Raw genomic sequence first — 18941 nt, 5'->3', positions numbered from 1 at the left:
GACTGAGATCCTGACCCGCCTGGGAGTCACCCTGTCAGTATGAGCACAACGGGTGCATCGTTGGGTGTACGCCATGGAGAAGCCTCCTCGCTCCCAGATGCACGACCTCATTCAGCTAACAAAAAAATGGTTACAGCCAGAGACATTAACTGGTCCCCAGATGGTTGAAAGAGTTGTCATGGACCGCTATTTGAGATCTTTGCCCGTGGTCCTGCGCAAGTGGGTGAGCCATGGAAACCCGGGTACTGCTGACCAATTAGTGGACATGGTAGAGAGGTATTTGGCAGCAAAGGAACTACTGATGACCACCCAGCAACCCATAGATCCTCGACAATGCCCTTCAGTAAAGACTGGTAAGACTGTTCCGTGGGAAAATGTTGCTGGGCGGTTAAGAGAACGCAAGGCTGGAGAGACTGTAAACACTGGCCCTGGAGACAGGCCAATGGGGCTAGAACGGTCTATGCTGCCCAAACGGGTTGATAATCGTGTGGTTAAATGTTTTAGGTGTGGTATGCCAGGTCATGTTATTGCCAATTGCCCAGTCACGCAAGAACCCATGCAATGGGATGCTGCCTTTGAATGTCGCAGAATGTCTTTCTTTGCTAGGTTAGCCTGTACTGTGGTACCTTCACCTGAGCTGGAAAAACAAATGTGTGATGTGTTCTTAGAGGGTAACCGGGTAGAGGCCTTGCTAGATTCAGGAAGTTTAGTTACCCTCATGAAAGCTGGGTTAGTGAACCCCTTAAAGGTCCAGCAAATACCTATTGGGGTAACTTGCATACATGGGGATACCCAACATTATGTCACTGCTGAAGTGAATATAGAAATTTGTTGTGGGTCAGCAATTGTTAAAGTAGGACTGGTCCCCACCTTGGTGCATGAGGCCATAATAGGGAGGGATTTTCCTAATTTTTGGAAACTGTGGGAATCACAGTTATCAACAGATGTGAGAAGTAAAGAGCCAGTTGATAATACCGGTGATTTTATGGATGTACGTGTGTCTTCGGAACTTTCTGACCCTTTGCCTTTTGCTAGTTTGGCCGGGAAAGAGAAAACCCGAACAAATCTACCATGTTAACTTAATCAAACCCTGGAAAGATAGGTTGTCTCTGTCAGCGGAGCCTTGCCCTTCGGTGTCTTCACCTTGGTTGCTTCCCGCAGTAAAGGTGTCAGAGACATTATCAGCTGATCAGAACAATCAGGTTAAAGAATTTCTCATCCAAAATAGGGAGATATTTTCAGAGCTGCCTGGCCGAACGACCATAATAAAACATGACATTGTCACAGAACCAGGGGTCAAGGTTCATTTAAAGCCATATAGGATTCCTGAAGCTCAGCGAGAAGCTGTTTCTAAAGAAGTTAAAACCATGTTAGAACTTGGAGTCATAGAGGAATCTAACAGTGAGTGGTCCAGTCCCATAGTTCTCATCCCGAAGCCCGACGGTAGCATACGCTTCTGTAATGACTTTCGTAAGTTAAATGAGGTGTCCAAGTTTGACGCATACCCCATACCCCATGTGGATGAGCTTATAGAAAGGCTGGGAACAGCCAGGTTTCTCACCACATTGGACCTGACCAAAGGTTACTGGCAAATACCTTTATCTGATAGCGCAAAAGAAAAAACAGCCTTTTCGGTTCCGGAGGGGCTGTACCAGTATAAGATGTTACCCTTTGGGTTGCATGGGGCTCCAGCAACCTTTCAACGGGCGATGGATAAAATTTTGAGGCCCCATAGAAAATATGCAGCTGCCTATTTGGATGATGTGGTAATTCACAGTACAGACTGGGGGTCCCATTTGGTTAAAGTGCAAGCAGTACTGGACTCAATCAGAGAGGCAGGGTTAACTGCTAACCCAAAGAAGTGCTGCCTTGCAATGGAGGAGGTCAAATACTTGGGCTTCACCATAGGCAGAGGTCTAATTAGGCCCCAATTGAATAAAATTGATGCTATTCAAAACTGGCCTCGACCAGTGAATAAAAAACAGGTAAGGGCTTTTTTGGGAATAACTGGGTACTATAGACTGTTTATTCCCAATTTTGTGACCACAGCGGTGCCATTGTCAGACCTTACCAAAGGGAAGCAGTCAAATATGGTGAAATGGAAATCTGATGCAGAAAAAGCGTTCCAAGCGTTAAAAGTGGCTTTGTGTTCACAACCTGTATTGATAACACCAGATTTTTCAAAAGAATTTGTGGTACAGACAGATGCCTCAGAGGTAGGGATAGGCGCTGTGTTGTCCCAAACCAGAGATGGGGACGAACACCCTAACATTTATTTGAGTAGGAAACTCAATGAGCATGAAAAAAGGTATGCTATTGTAGAAAAGGAGGCTTTGGCCATTAAGTGGGCACTAGATACCTTGAGATATTACCTCTTGGGTAGACAATTCAAACTAGTGACAGATCATGCCCCTTTAAAATGGATGTATGTAAATATAGGTCAGAATGCTCGGGTAACTAGATGGTTTCTAGCATTGCAGGATTTTAAGTTTACTGTCGAACATAGACCGGGTACACAATTGCATACCTCCCAACATGACCCTCTCCAGGAGGGACAGAATGTTCTGCTTCTGAACTTCCCTCTTAATTTATGATCACCCTCACCTGTGCTGAAACACCTTTCTTATCCATTACCTGTTCAGCACAGGTGATGGCAATCATAAATTCAGAAAAAAGTCCAGAAGCAGAGTATTCTGTCCCTCCTGGAGAGGGTCATGTTGGGAGGTATGCAATTGGCCAACGCAGATGCATTGTCCCGCATCTTCTGTTTGGGGGCTACAGGTGTTCCGGCCCCTAGGTCGAAACAGGGGAGGGGGATATGTGACAAGAACACTGGGATAGTGTTTGAGGGCAGGTATGTTTATCCCAGGTTCTTGTCTTACATGTTTTAGAAAATGAAAACTTCTCTGAAAATGCTTTTGTTTGTTAGAACCTTTTCAGTTTGCTGGAAAAGCTGGATAAGTGCCCTGAGAGAGAGGTAGGGCGAGTTCCAGACATTGGGCCCAGTTCGGATCTTTGGCCTCACAGAGGGCTAATCAGGGCTTTCAGCTGTGCAAGAGTCTTATAGGGCTTCTAGCTTGATTAATGTGTGAGACTGCCTGGGAAGACTGCAGGATCTCTGTGAGAGAAACACGCTTCCTGATACAAGTGAGCCATACAGTGTTTACTGGAGAACTCTGTGTTTTTGTTTAGTGATAGTTAGGAACATCTTGTGTTTAGTTAGTGCCAGACAGGCAAGGTATTTTCTTTTGGTGTTTGTTTTATTTTCTGTATAATAAAACTGGCTGGGGCCAGTTGTACCACAAACTGGACTTGAGTAATTCCTCAGCTGCTGCGTGCTGCCGTTTACCCCAGGAAACGGCACCTTGTACCCTTACAGTGTTACACTTCATATAGTTATAAATCTCATAGTTTTATGCAGGATCAAGTGTCTCGGTAGGTGGGGTGTTTGGCTGCGACGCAGCAGGTTGTGGGTGTGAGTACTGGGTGTAGCAGTATATTGAAAAGTAATTTAATGAGGGGTATTGTGGCTAAATGGCGGCGAGCTCTCGTGTTGAGTGCATGAATGTGGTATAAAGAAGATTGTGTCCAAATCCATTTTCTTGCAGTGTTCTATAAATGTGTGTGTAATCTAAATATATGGGAAGGGGCTTTCTGTGGAATCATTTTTGTAATGGCTCTTCCCCACAAGGCACGCGCCTTATGCCCCTATTGGAAAAATTAGGTGGGGGAGGGCGGCCTCAATTCTCTTTCTGGTACAGGGCACCAAAAAGTCTAGTTATGGCTCTGATCTGCTACACTCTGAGGGTTTTCATAACACTAGGGGCTGTCATACATGAACTAGGATAGTCAGCCATGTGCTATGTGTAGACATTTGTGAGCTAAGGTCTGTCATACATGAACTAGGATAGTCAGCCATGTGCTGTGTGTAGTCATGCGTGAGCTAAGGTCTGTCATACATGAACTAGGATAGTCAGCTGTGTGCTGTGTGTAGTCATCCATGAGCTAGGGTTTGTCATATATGAACTAGGATAGTCAGCTGTGTGCTGTGTGTAGACATCTGTGAGCTAGGGTCTGTCATACATGAACTAGAGTAGTCAACCATGTGCTCTATACAGTCATCTCTGAGCTAGGGTCTGTCATACATAAACTAGGATAGTCAGCCATGTGCTATGTGTAGTCATCTCTGAGCTAGGGTCTGTCATACATGAACTAGGATAGTCAGCTGTGTGCTGTGTGTAGTCATCCATGAGCTAGGGTCTGTCATACATGAACTAGGATAGTCAGCTGTGTGCTGTGTGTAGACATCTGTGAGCTAGGGTCTGTCATACATGAACTAGAGTAGTCAACCATGTGCTCTATACAGTCATCTCTGAGCTAGGGTCTGTCATACATAAACTAGGATAGTCAGCCATGTGCTATGTGTAGTCATCCATGAGCTAGGGTCTGTCAAACGTGATCTAGGATGGTCAGCCATGTGCTGTGTGTAGTCATCCGTGAGCTAGGGTCTGTCAAACGTGATCTAGGATGGTCAGCCATGTGCTGTGTGTAGTCATCCGTGAGCTACGGTCTATCATACATGATCTAGGATGGTCAGCCATGTGCTATGTGTAGACATCTTTGAGCTAGGGTCTGTCATACATGATCTAGGATGGTCAGCCATGTGCTATGTGTAGACATCTTTGAGCTAGGGTCTGTCATAGATGATCTAGCATGGTCAGCCATGTGCTAGAGAAAGCATTTACAATCAGTGAAGAACATGGTGTGAGGTCCTCCTAGAAGAATAGGTGGCCCCGGGCTCTCTCAGCTGCCCCAGGTTCTGTATACTCACGCAATGTATTCCTCTGTCTTGTTGTATTTTTTGGCAAGATATTTGGCAGATGATTTGCTGGGGATTTTCACCATAGACAACTCCTTCCCAAACCTGACCAGGCTGCATGGCGTCTCACACACACAGAAAGATTTCCCTTGCTCCCCCATGGATTCTGGAAATGTCACAACATCACAGATGAAGCCAAACAGCTCATTCCAAAGTGCATCAGACATAATCATTACTGCAAGAAAGAAGCTTCGCATATTGGAGGTCATTCATGGTGGGAACTTTGCGGTCAGCGGTTGACCGAAAGTAACCTCACCGCTGACCGCAAAGTTCCCATCATTGGATACAATCGAGCGCATAGGCGCAACATTGTATCTCTGCCGTGTGCAGCCTCACTGACACTACAGGAGCGCACAGCCAATCAGGAGGGTGCCACGACGTGGCGCTCCCTGGACTTCTCCATACCCCTACTACTACTACTACTACTACTACCCTCCCCCACCGCACGTCACTGCTACATACCACTTCTATTACTACATACCACTACTTCTACTACTACTACTTCTATATACCACCAGTACTCATACTACTACTACTACTACTACATAGTACATACCACCACAACTACTACATACCACTACTACTACTACTACTACTACTACTACATACTACCACTAAAACTACTACTACTACATACCACAACTACTATTACTAATACTACATACCACCACTACTAGTACTACTACATTCCACTGCTACATACCACCACCACCACTACTACTACTACTACTACTACTACTACATACCACTACTACTACTACTACTACATACCACTGCTGCTGCTGCTGCTGCTGCTGCTACTACTACTACTACTACTACTACTACTACTACTACTACTACTACTACATACCACCACTACTACTACATAGCACCTCTACTGCTACTACATTCCACTACTACATACCACTACTAGTACTCATACCACTACTACTACTACGACTTCTCCATACCCCTACTACTACTACTACTACTACCCTCCCCCATCGCACATCACTGCTACATACCACTTCTATTACTACATACCACTACTTCTACTACTACTTCTATATACCACCAGTACTACTACTACTACATACCACCACCACTACTACATACCACTTCTACATACCACTACTACTTCTACTACTACTACTACTACTACTACTACTACTACTACTACTACTACATACTACCACTAAAACTACTATTACTACTACATACCACAACTACTATTACTAATACTACATACCACCACTACTAGTACTACTACATTCCACTGCTACATACCACCACCACCACCACTACTACTACTACTACTACTACTACTACTACTACTACTACTACTACATACCACAACTACTATTACATAGCACCTCTACTGCTACTACATTCCACTACTACATACCACTACTAGTACTCATACCACTACTACTACGACTTCTCCATACCCCTACTACTACTACTACTACTACTACCCTCCCCCATCACACATCACTGCTACATACCACTTCTATTACTACATACCACTACTTCTACTACTACTTCTATATACCACCAGTACTACTACTACTACTACTACTACATACCACCACCACTACTACATACCACTTCTACATACCACTACTACTTCTACTACTACTACTACTACTACTACTACTACTACTACTACTACTACTACTACTACTACATACTACCACTAAAACTACTACTACTACTACTACTACTACATACCACAACTACTATTACTAATACTACATACCACCACTACTAGTACTACTACATTCCACTGCTACATACCACCACCACTACTACTACTACTACTACTACATACCACTACTTCTACTACTACTTCTATATACCACCAGTACTACTACTACTACATACCACCACCACTACTACATACCACTTCTACATACCACTACTACTTCTACTACTGCTACTACTACTACTACTACTACTACATACTACCACTAAAACTACTATTACTACTACATACCACAACTACTATTACTAATACTACATACCACCACTACTAGTACTACTACATTCCACTGCTACATACCACCACCACCACTACTACTACTACTACTACTACTACTACTACTACTACTACTACTACATACCACAACTACTATTACATAGCACCTCTACTGCTACTACATTCCACTACTACATACCACTACTAGTACTCATACCACTACTACTACGACTTCTCCATACCCCTACTACTACTACTACTACTACTACTACCCTCCCCCATCACACATCACTGCTACATACCACTTCTATTACTACATACCACTACTTCTACTACTACTTCTATATACCACCAGTACTACTACTACTACTACTACATACCACCACCACTACTACATACCACTTCTACATACCACTACTACTTCTACTACTACTACTACTACTACTACTACTACTACTACTACTACTACTACATACTACCACTAAAACTACTACTACTACTACTACTACTACTACATACCACAACTACTATTACTAATACTACATACCACCACTACTAGTACTACTACATTCCACTGCTACATACCACCACCACTACTACTACTACTACTACTACTACATACCACAACTACTATTACTAATACTACATACCACCACTACTAGTACTACTACATTCCACTGCTACATACCACCACCACTACTACTACTACTACATACCACTACTACTACTACTACTACATACCACTGCTGCTGCTGCTGCTGCTACTACTACTACTACTACTACTACTACTACTACTACTACTACATACCACCACTACTACTACATAGCACCTCTACTGCTACTACATTCCACTACTACATACCACTACTAGTACTCATACCACTACTACTACTACGACTTCTCCATACCCCTACTACTACTACTACTACTACTACCCTCCCCCATCGCACATCACTGCTACATACCACTTCTATTACTACATACCACTACTTCTACTACTACTTCTATATACCACCAGTACTATTACTACTACATACCACCACCACTACTACATACCACTTCTACATACCACTACTACTTCTACTACTACTACTACTACTACTACTACATACTACCACTAAAACTACTACTACTACTACTACTACATACCACAACTACTATTACTAATACTACATACCACCACTACTAGTACTACTACATTCCACTACTACATACCACCACCCCTACTACTACTACTACTACATACCACTACTACTACTACTACTACTACTACTACTACTACTACTACTACATACCACCACCACCACCACTACTACTACTACTACTACTACTACTACTACTACTACATACCACCTCTACTGCTACTACATTCCACTACTACATACCACTACTAGTACTCATACCACAACTACTACGACTTCTCCATACCCCTACTACTACTACTACCCTCCCCCATCGCACGTCACTGCTACATACCACTTCTATTACTACATACCACTACTTCTACTACTACTTCTATATACCACCAGTACTACTACTACTACTACTACTACTACATACCACCACCACTACTACATACCACTTCTACATACCACTACTACTTCTACTACTACTACATACTACCACTAAAACTACTACTACTACTACTACTACTACTACTACTACTACTACTACTACTACAACATACCACAACTACTATTACTAATACTACATACCACCACTACTAGTACTACTACATTCCACTACTACATACCACCACCCCTACTACTACTACTACTACTACTACTACATACCACTACTACTACTACTACTACTACTACTACTACTACTACTACATACCACCACCACTACTACTACTACTACTACATACCACTACTACTACTACTACTACTACTACTACATACCACCTCTACTGCTACTACATTCCACTACTACATACCACTACTAGTACTCATACCACTACTACTACGACTTCTCCATACCCCTACTACTACTACTACTACTACCCTCCCCCATCGCACGTCACTGCTACATACCACTTCTATTACTACATACCACTACTTCTACTACTTCTATATACCACCAGTACTACTACTACTACTACTACATACCACCACCACTACTACATACCACTTCTACATACCACTACTACTACTACTACATACTACCACTAAAACTACTACTACTACATACCACAACTACTATTACTAATACTACATACCACCACTACTAGTACTACTACATTCCACTACTACATACCACCACCCCTACTACTACTACTACTACTACTACTACTACATACCACTACTACTACTACTACATACCACTACTACTACTACTACTACTACATACCACTACTACTACTACTACATACCACTACTACTACTACTACTACTACTACTACTACTAGTACATCCGACAGCGGGATGATGACGTTGTGTTTTGGATTCGGGTGTTTGTTTTTTTCAAAAACCCCTCAAAAACAGCTTAAATCATAGAATTTGGGGGTAATTTTGATCCTATAGTATTATTAACCTCAATAACCATAATTTCCACTCATTTCCAGTCTATTCTGAAAACCTCACAATATTATTTTTAGTCCTAAAATTTGTACCGAGGCCGCTGGATGACTAAGCAAAGCGACCCAAGAGGGCGACACAAACACCTGGCCCATCTAGGAGTGGCACTGCAGTGTCAGACAAGATGGCACTTCAAAAAATTGTCCCCAAACAGCACATGATGCAAAGAAAAGAGAAAAAGAGGTGCACTGTGGTCGCTGGACGGCTAAGCTAAGCGACAAAAACACCTCAATATCACAGGAATTATTCGTTCTAATCAATGGTATTATTGGTTCAAATCACTGGAAGAAAATTACAAAATCACTGGAATCATTTGGCAAGATCACTGTAATTAATAATTAATTATAAATCACTGATATTAATTAGTAAAATCTCGCTATCACCTGCCTAGTGAAGTGGAATCTAGAGGGGATTTTGTACAGGGGACACAATAACTTCATTAATTGTCTAAATCCCAATGCACTAATGGCGGAAAATGGGCGCACGTCTAACAGCGCACTGATTATACTGAGAACTGATTATACTGATAAATCACTGATTATACTGAGCACTTATGATACTACAGAGAACTGACACTGAGCAGCGAGAACAGCTCTGGACTATTGTACTGTAGTATACTGGTCAGCACAATGCTGCACTGTACTACTATATACTGCTCACAACAATGCAGCACAGATATGGATACTTGAAGTGACACAGAGCTGCAAGATACAGCAATGGCCTACTGTACTGTACAACTATATACTGTTGGTCACCAAAATGCTGCACTGTACTACTATATATCCTGCTCACAAAAATGCAGCACAGATATGGAATGGATACTTGCAGTGACACGGAGCTGCAAGATACAGCAATGGCCTACTGTACTGTACAACTATATACTGTTGGTCACCAAAATGCTGCACTGTAATACCTATATATACTGCTCACAAAATGCAGCACAGATATGGAATGGATACTTGCAGTGACACAGAGCTGCAAGATAAAGCACTAGCCTACTGTACTGTACAACTATATAGTGTTGGTCACTGTGACAGGACGGTCCCGTACGAAAGCACTCGGCGCTTTCGCATCCCGTCTCCTGCGCACAGAATCAAGGGTCAGGTCATACGAGGCCTGACCACATAGGGGATTCCCGCTTACCGCCAGTAACCGCCTGTTACTGACTCCACCCACTGCGTTGTGGGCGGGTTTATGCTGCCACCACCAAACTCCTAACCTGCCGTGGCGTTTGGAACCACGGTTCTGCTCTGTATGTGCCGACGCACTGCCTTACCACACCTGTGTGGTGTTGACGAATCCCCACTAGCCACTTGCTAGGCCTCTACCGGTAGCTGGCGGAAGGCGGAACTTGGAGACGTTAGGTGCTTCCCTGGACAGCCGTAGAACGGGGCTATGTTTGGCATAACCCTGTAGGTCACAAGATGAAGCAATCTTCTTGAGGCAGATGAGATGTTTATTTGCTCAATAATAGCCTTAAAAAAGACTCTTCCCTATTGCTAGGGGCCACAGCATACAGCAAGATGTTCCAGCAGAATAAAGATGGTACAATACAATTTTCATGGGGCAACTGCCCTCCTTTTATTTTACTCCAATACACATTACCACAGGGGGTAAGCTCGCCCTGTGGTGTACAACCAATGTTTACCCATGGGCTGTGCATGCCTTGGTCACATGCACAGCTAACATTGTTCTCTATGGACAGTGGGGAGTGGTCACTCTCCTTTGACTGTCCCATCCTGGAGGATCAGGATACGCCCCGGAGCCGTTCAGTCTAGGCTGGGGAAAGTTTTCCCGCCTAAACTGACTTCCAGAAACCTGCCCGGGACCTAGCCCATTGCCTGCAGCCTGGATTTGTGCTCCAGAGCTGGGCAGCCTAGATCCCTGGTCAAGATTTCCTGGCCACTACGGGTGATCTCCATGGAGCTCCAGAAAACCACTCAGCTTGTTTCAAAGCTGAGCTTCTCCTCTCTCTTCCAAGCCAACTTTCAAGTGTGAGGCTGGAAGGGAAAGGATTCCGTTTTTGGGGAAAAAGTCTGGGAGAATCCATCAGCCTGCACAGCCATGGATTCCCCCCTCCTGGGACACACAACCAAGTAAGTGCATTTTACCTTTAAATACATCACATTTAAAAAACACTGTACATTCCCCTTTAAATATACACTGAGCCTGTGCCCTGCACAAGCTCCACATACCAAGGCACTGCAATGCCTCCCAGCACAATACACTTTTTATTATATTTAAAACACAAGGTTTTTGTTTTAAATACTGTGCCCAGCGCTGGCTCCCCTAGCCCTGCAGCCTGGCTGCTAGGGCTCTCTCTCTCTGTGCTGGAGGTATGGAGCTGGCTCTCCCTGTCCCCCCAGTGTGGCACTCCTTCACCGGACCCCAGCGCTCACCAGCCTGATTATCCCCACGCCGCTAGGGAGCCGGCTAGCCCAGTCCCCCATGAGTGGCGCTGTACTATGTGGCCTCGCTACAGCGTCCGGCGGGGAGCCGGGCTGCGGCGCACCCCCCCTGCCGCCCAGCACGTCCGTCCTGGCTGCCGCTGCTGGCCACCTCCGATGGGCTGAGGCCCTGGGAGCAGAGATCTCAGCCCCCAGCGGCGGCACCCACAGAGAGCACTGCAGCGGGAGCTGAGCTCCCAGCCACAGCGGCTCCCCCTTCTCCCCCCGGCGCGCACACAGGTAGCGCGCCGTGGGGCTGTGCTCGCTGCCGCGGTCGCCGGGAGCGGAGCTCCTGGTCTCCGGCGGCGCACCTCTGATGGCTGCAGTGGGAGCTGATCTCCCGGCTGCAGCGGTTCCCCTCTCCCCCGGCGCGCACACACTGCTCAGCGCTCCGGGGGCTGCCCTCACTGCCGCGGTCGCCGGAGAGGTCCGGGACCGCGGTGAAGATAAGTACATGTTAAAACACTTTTAAATACATGGCGCCTAGCGCCCATTACATTTTTAAAAGTGGCGCCAAGCGCCCAGGGTCCCCATAATGGCACCGGGCACTAGTTGTTAACCCCTTCAGTGCCGCGGCGGCCATTGTCCATGTGGGCTGGGGGTCTCTCCGGCCACACTACTCCCCCCCCCCTCCCCATTCAAGCGGGTCAACCAGGGACCCATGTCCCAACGATTTGGTCCCTGGTCCCGCAGTCTGTTGGGTTGAAGGGGATGCTACCTGGGGGGCGTAGGCTCCGGCCTAGACAGTTCATCCATAGTGCAGTGGGCCTCTCTTCGTGGGTGCACAATATTCAAATAGTCCACCTGAAGTCCAAGTTCGAGGCTCCACCACAAAAGTCTGTCCAATTTCCCCAAGGTAAGTTGCAGCCACCTAACAGGTGGGTGGTAAGTCACCACGGTGGGAGGCCAGTTACACACAAGTGCCACCCACGGTGTCCCAATTGTGGCATACCCCACCTCCCACCATAGCAGTTTTCTGCTCAAACAGGTCACAGGGTGCTCCTGCCCATATGGCTCTTTCTGGCTCGGTACTGCTCCCAGTCCGTGCAGTGGCGCAGTAGTTCGTAACACACAGTCCTGGTCAAGAATGTGCGTCATCAGCACTGGAGCGGGTACCCGAGCCTCCTTCAAGACTGGAATGCCAACTCGCAAGCGGGTGCAAAGTCCACTGACTTGGGAATACCCTTCCTAGCCATCTCTGTCAAGGGGTTCACTACAGGACTAAAGTCAATGACAACGTATCCGTAGGGCCTTATAGGTTCTAAGGTCAGTACCGGTCTGGGTGATGTGGGTCGGGAACAGCCTCTGGTTGCCTCCACCCCCTCTGGTTTGGGCCTACCCCTGTCTCCTCCCACATAGTGCCCCAGGCACTGCACCTCCGTCATCCCTATCCGGCAACTGTCTGCCATAACTGTCAGACCTGCCCTCCAATCCTCCTCTGTCGACCTATGACTCGGGAAACCTAACCTGTCACCTAGGCCTACTCTTTCCTCCTCGTCCGCTACCTGTGCAACAGTGATGGCGGCCAGACCACCAGCCTCTGGATCCTGTGTGGCATCCACTACAGGGAGGCTGCGTGTCTTCCCCGATCTACTGAGCACAGGCAAGGGACCTGCTATGTCCACAGCAACTTGCTGCAAGGGTTCTCCTATGGGCAGAGGCCCAGGGACAACACAACCACTGGAGTGCCCCAGCTGCCAACGCATGGCACCAGCCTTACAGTTGGTCTGGGCGTCATCCGACATTCCAGACCAGGGTAAGCTCTGTGTCAGGCACTTCAGGGTACGGTCTGTCTCCGGGTTACTGTCCAAAGGGGTTTCGCTGGCAACCGAAACCGGTTGCGCAGGAACGTTCCCTGGGGGGACCAGTTGGACACATTCCCTATCTGGTCTATCCCCTCCCACTTTCCTGGCTACCCTGTACCTTAACCCTTCCCGCCAGGTCAAACTTCCTGCCCCAACCCTGTCAAGGCCGCTGCCAGAGTGGCGCCTCATGCCTTTTAGGGATGGGTCAGAGGGTTGAGCCTCCCTAAACTCCTGCCTGCGGCCCTCAATCTCTCCTAAGTTGGGACACACTACAGGGGGATCTAGGTGGGGACTACTAGGGTCAGTCTGGTAGGGGTCAGTCATGGAAAAGTCAGTGTGGTTTCTCATACTCACCGCTGGAGTTGGCAAACCACTTGGGTCAGGAGCATCATTGGGCACCCCCACAGGATCAAACGAGCTGGAACCAACATCCTCTGCGTTGCTAGTGGATGTAGGCATACCAGAGGCAAAAGGCATGCGGGGTCAATGTGCCGATCTAGCCGCTGTAATCTTTTCCTCTGGGCTGGTTGATGCTGTGGTTGGCTGTGCTGGCAGTTGTCTAGCAGCTGTAGTCTTTTCCTCTTGGCTGGGCTGTGCTGGAGTAGCTGATGTCAACGGTGGTTGTGGAACTTGACTTCGGGAAATGGCGCCTGCAAACGTGGTGACGATCCCACCACCCAGATTATTTCCTAGGACCACATCAGTTGGGAGACCATCCATGATGGCAACTTCTCGCAACTCTGGTCCAGCTCCCCAGTCCAGGTAGACTCTTGCCATGGGAACATCTTTCTCCGTTCCATCTGCCAGGGTGACCTTGGCAGTGCGACCCTGCAATACTGCAGCAGGATCTATAAGGTGGGGGCTCACCACAGTGATTGCGGCCCCAGAGTCTCTTAGGCCTTCCCCCTGCAGGGGTCCCACGTGGACCGGCTGCAGGTGCCTCCACATATTGTGTAGGGGCTGTTTGGCCATGCAGGTGACTCTCTCCGCAGAGTGCACCTGTCTCTCGCCACACTCCATCGGACTGACTGGAGGGGGAACAGTCTCTGTAGTCTCATCTCCTCTCGTCAAACAAGCGAGCCGGGCTCCAGCACTCGGATTTGGGGCACGAGTCTGGGGTGCTTGGGATGCAGGACAGTTCATCCTCAGATGTCCGATTTTCCCACAGCCGTAGCACTTCTTCTCCAGTCGTGGCACCGATGATCTCTGATCAGTTGCAGGGACGCTGCGGTGCGGTTGCTGGCCAAGAGCACCTGGGTTGGAAGATGCTTGTCTTTGGGGGTGATGAGCTGAAGAGGGGTGTCCCCCTGGTGGTACAGTCTTTTGGAGCTGGCTGCTGGCTGGGCGCTTCTGCCCCCGTGGCCGAATTGCCACATATTTGTCAGCTAATTGGGCAGCCATTTTTAAGCTGGGTGGCTCCCGATCTAGCACCCACTCCTTCATTTCTGGGGCGCACCTGCGGTAGAACTGCTCCCTGCAGATCAGGTCGATCAGTGCGTCCGATGTAGTGGCTTCAGAATCCTTCACCCACTTCGCCACGTACTGCCGCAGCTGGGTGGCGAACTGCCCATGGGTGCTGCTAGGATTCTTTGGCAAGTCTCTGAACTTCTTCCTGTAAGACTCTGGAGTGATGAAGAATCGCTGGAGGAGGGCCTTCGCGACTTCGTCGTAATCCCCACAGTCCTCCGTGGCCACTCCTCGATAGGCCTCCAAGGCCTCTCCATGCAGAGTGGGCACAAGGTGTCTCACCCACTCTGACTTGGGTAGATCGTGTAGTTTACAAGTCCTTTCAAAAACTTGCAAATGTCCATCAATGTCCCCATCACTGTCTGCAAACTTGGCAAACTGAATACGTCCTGATCTGTGTACAACAGCTGACAACGGCTCCCGGGGTACCACGGCCTGTGGTGCCCGCTCATCACGCCACATCTGGATGATGATCAAGCGCTCTTGCTCCGTTGCCCTTTCCCCCAATTCCGCTAGCCGATCTGCTAGGCTATCCGTGCCGACCCCCCTGGGACGTTGGGATCCTGGCCCTGCTAGGGATTGCTGGGAAACATTGCTGCTGTGAGAGGGGGCAGGGCTTGTGGGTCTCACCGGTTCCTTACGAAGGTCCACTGTTGGGCCGTCCTCTCCGATGCTGACGCCGTCAGTGCTTTCCACCTCCGCCCGGCAGGACTCCTCCAAGCTCATGAGCGCCGCCTTCATGACGCTTCTGGACGCGTTGAAAGGGATATCCACACCCTTCTCCTGGCACACGATCTCCATATCGCCCTTAGACGTTCCGCTGAAGTCTGTCATCTTGTGCGTTCTCCTGCGCTGCAGTTACTCCTCACCTGAGTAACTCGGCTTCTCCAATCGGGTGACCGAAAACCCGCCTGGGATGATCCCACCGCTATGCCACCAATTTCTGTGACAGGACGGTCCCGTTCGAAAGCACTCACCGCTTTCGCGTCCCGTCTCCTGCGCACTGAATGGAGAGTCAGGTCACACGAGGCCTGACCTCATAGGGGATTCCCGCTTACCGTCAGTAACCGCCTGTTACTGACTCCACCCACTGCGTTGTGGGCGGGTTTATGCTGCCACCACCAAACTCCTAACCTGCCGTGGCGTTTGGAACCACAGTTCTGCTCTGTATGTGCCGATGCACTGCCTTACCACACCTGTGTGGTGTTGACGAATCCCCACTAGCCACTTGCTAGGCCTCTACCGGTAGCTGGCGGAAGGCGGAACTTGGAGACGTTAGGTGCTTCTCTGGACAGCCGGAGAACGGGGCTATGTTTGGCATAACCCTGTAGGTCACAAGATGAAGCAATCTTCTTGAGGCAGATGAGATGTTTATTTGCTCAATAATAGCCTTAAAAAGACTCTTCCCTATTGCTAGGGGCAACAGCATACAGCAAGATGTTCCAGCAGAATAAAGATGGTGCAATACAATTTTCATGGGGCAACTGCCCTCCTTTTATCTTACTCCAATGCACATTACCACAGGGGGTAAGCCCGCCCTGTGGTGTACAACCAATCAATGTTTACCCATGGGCTGTGCATGCCTTGGTCACATGCACAGCTAACATTGTTATCATTGGACAGTGGGGAGTGGTCACTCTCCTTTGACTGTCCCATCCTGGAGGATCAGGATACGCCCCGGAGCCATTCAGTCTAGGCTGGGGGAAGTTTTCCCGCCTAAACTTACTTCCAGAAACCTGCCCGGGCCTGCAGCCTGGATTTGGGCTCCAGAGCTGGGCAGCCTAGATCCCCGGTCAAGGTTTCCTGGCCACTACGGGTGATCTCCATGGAGCTCCAGAAAACCACTCGGCTTGTTTCAAAGCTGAGCTTCTCCTCTCTCTTCCAAGCCAACTTTAAAGTGTGAGGCTGGAAGGGAAAGGATTCCGTTTTTGGGGAAAAGGTCTGGGAGAATCCATCAGCCTGCACAGCCATGGATTGCCCACTCCTGGGACACACAACCAAGTAAGTGCATTTTACCTTTAAATACATCACATTTAAAATACACTGTACATTCCCCTTTAAATATACACTGAGTCTGTGCCCTGCACAGGCTCCACATACCAAGGCACTGCAATGCCTCCCAGCACAATACACTTTTTATTACATTTAAAACACAAGGTTTTTGTTTTAAATACTGTGCCCAGCGCTGGCTCCCCTAGCCCTGCAGCCTGGTTGCTAGGGCTCTCTCTCTCTCTCTCTGTGCTGGAGGTATGGGGCTGGCGTCCCCCAACCTCCAGCCTACCTGCCTGCCACTGGGGTCCAGGGAGCTGGCTCTCCCTGTCCCCCCAGTGTGGCACTCCTTCACTGGCCTCGCCGCACGGTGCGGTGCACCCCCCTTATTGGAAGCCCGATGGCTCAGGACGCTTGTCCCAGCCGCCGTGGCTCTGTGCCCTTTGCAGCGCTGAGGTGCCGGGAGCGTAGCTCCCGGACCTCAGCGCTCACCAGCCTGATTATCCCCACGCCACTAGGGAGCCGGCTAGCCCGGTCCCCCATGAGCGGCGCTGAACTATGTGGCCTCGCCACAGCGTCCGGCGGGGAGCCGGGCTGCGGCGCACCCCCCCTGCCGCCCAGCAGCCCGGGACGTTCGTCCTGGCTGCCACGGCTGGCCCAGCGGCGGCACCCACAGAGAGCACTGCAGCGGGAGCTGAGCTCCCAGCCGCAGCGGCTCCCTCTTCTCCCCCCGGCGCGCACACAGCTAGTGCGCCGGGGGCTGAGCTCGCTGCCGCGGTCGCCGGGAGCAGAGCTCCCGGTCTCCGGCGGCGCACCTCTGATGGCTGCAGCGGGAGCTGATCTCCCGGCTGCAGCGGTTCCCCTCTCCCCCGGCGCGCACACACTGCTCAGCGCGCCGGGGGCTGACCTCACTGCCGCGGTCGCCGGAGAGGTCCGGGACCGCGGTGAAGATAAGTACATGTTAAAACACTTTTAAATACATGGCACCTAGCGCCCATTACATTTTTAAAAGTGGCGCCAAGTGCCCAGGATCCCCATAATGGCACCGGGCACTAGGGCTTAACCCCTTCAGTGCCGCGGCGGCCATTGTCCACGTGGGCGGGGGGTCTCTCCGGCCACAGTCACCAAAATGCTGCACTGTACTACTATATATAATGCTCACAAAAATGCAGCACAGATATGGAATGGATACTTGCAGTGACACAGAGCTGCAAGATACAGCAATGGCCTACTGTACTGTACAACTATATACTGTTGGTCACCAAAATGCAGCACACTGAGCACAGATATTTGCAGCACACTGAGCACAGATATGGAGCTTTTCAGGCAGAGAACGTAGCCACGTCCTCTCCGTTCAATCTCCAATGCACGAGTGAAAATGGCGGCGATGCGCGGCTCTTTATATAGAATACGAATCTCGCAAGAATCCGACAGCGGGATGATGACGTTCGGCCACGTTCGGGTTAACCGAGCAAGGCGGGAAGATCCGAGGCTGCCTTGGTACCGTGTAAAATAGGTGAAGTTCGGGGGGGTTTGGATCTCGACGAACTGAACCCGCTCATCTCTACTACTAATACTACTAATACATATCACTATTACTACATACCACCACTACTATTACTACATACCACCACTACTACTACTACTACTACTACTACTACATACCACTGCTGCTACTACTACTAGTACATACCACCACTACTACTATTACTACTACTACTACTACTACTACTACTACTACTACATACCACTACTACTACTACTATTATTAGTACTACTACTACTACTACTACTACTACTACTACTACTACATACCAC

The 18941-nt window shown here is 48.7% G+C and overlaps 1 protein-coding gene across 1 annotated transcript in view; it reads right to left on the bottom strand.

Annotated features, from left to right (window-relative positions):
* Positions 1-18941, bottom strand: part of LOC134928695 (acid-sensing ion channel 1C-like) — a 650441-nt gene that overhangs the window by 163074 nt on the left and 468426 nt on the right. Inside the window, exon 6 of the mRNA XM_063924712.1 lies at positions 4832-4985. Within this exon, the coding sequence (XP_063780782.1) occupies positions 4832-4985 (154 nt within the window). The remainder of the gene's footprint in view (positions 1-4831; positions 4986-18941) is intronic.

Source organism: Pseudophryne corroboree, chromosome 5, assembly GCF_028390025.1.
Source record: "Pseudophryne corroboree isolate aPseCor3 chromosome 5, aPseCor3.hap2, whole genome shotgun sequence".
NCBI classification, from domain to species: domain Eukaryota; kingdom Metazoa; phylum Chordata; class Amphibia; order Anura; family Myobatrachidae; genus Pseudophryne; species Pseudophryne corroboree.
Note: the sequence above shows the minus strand (reverse complement) of the source record. Positions and strands in the feature narration are given on the sequence as shown.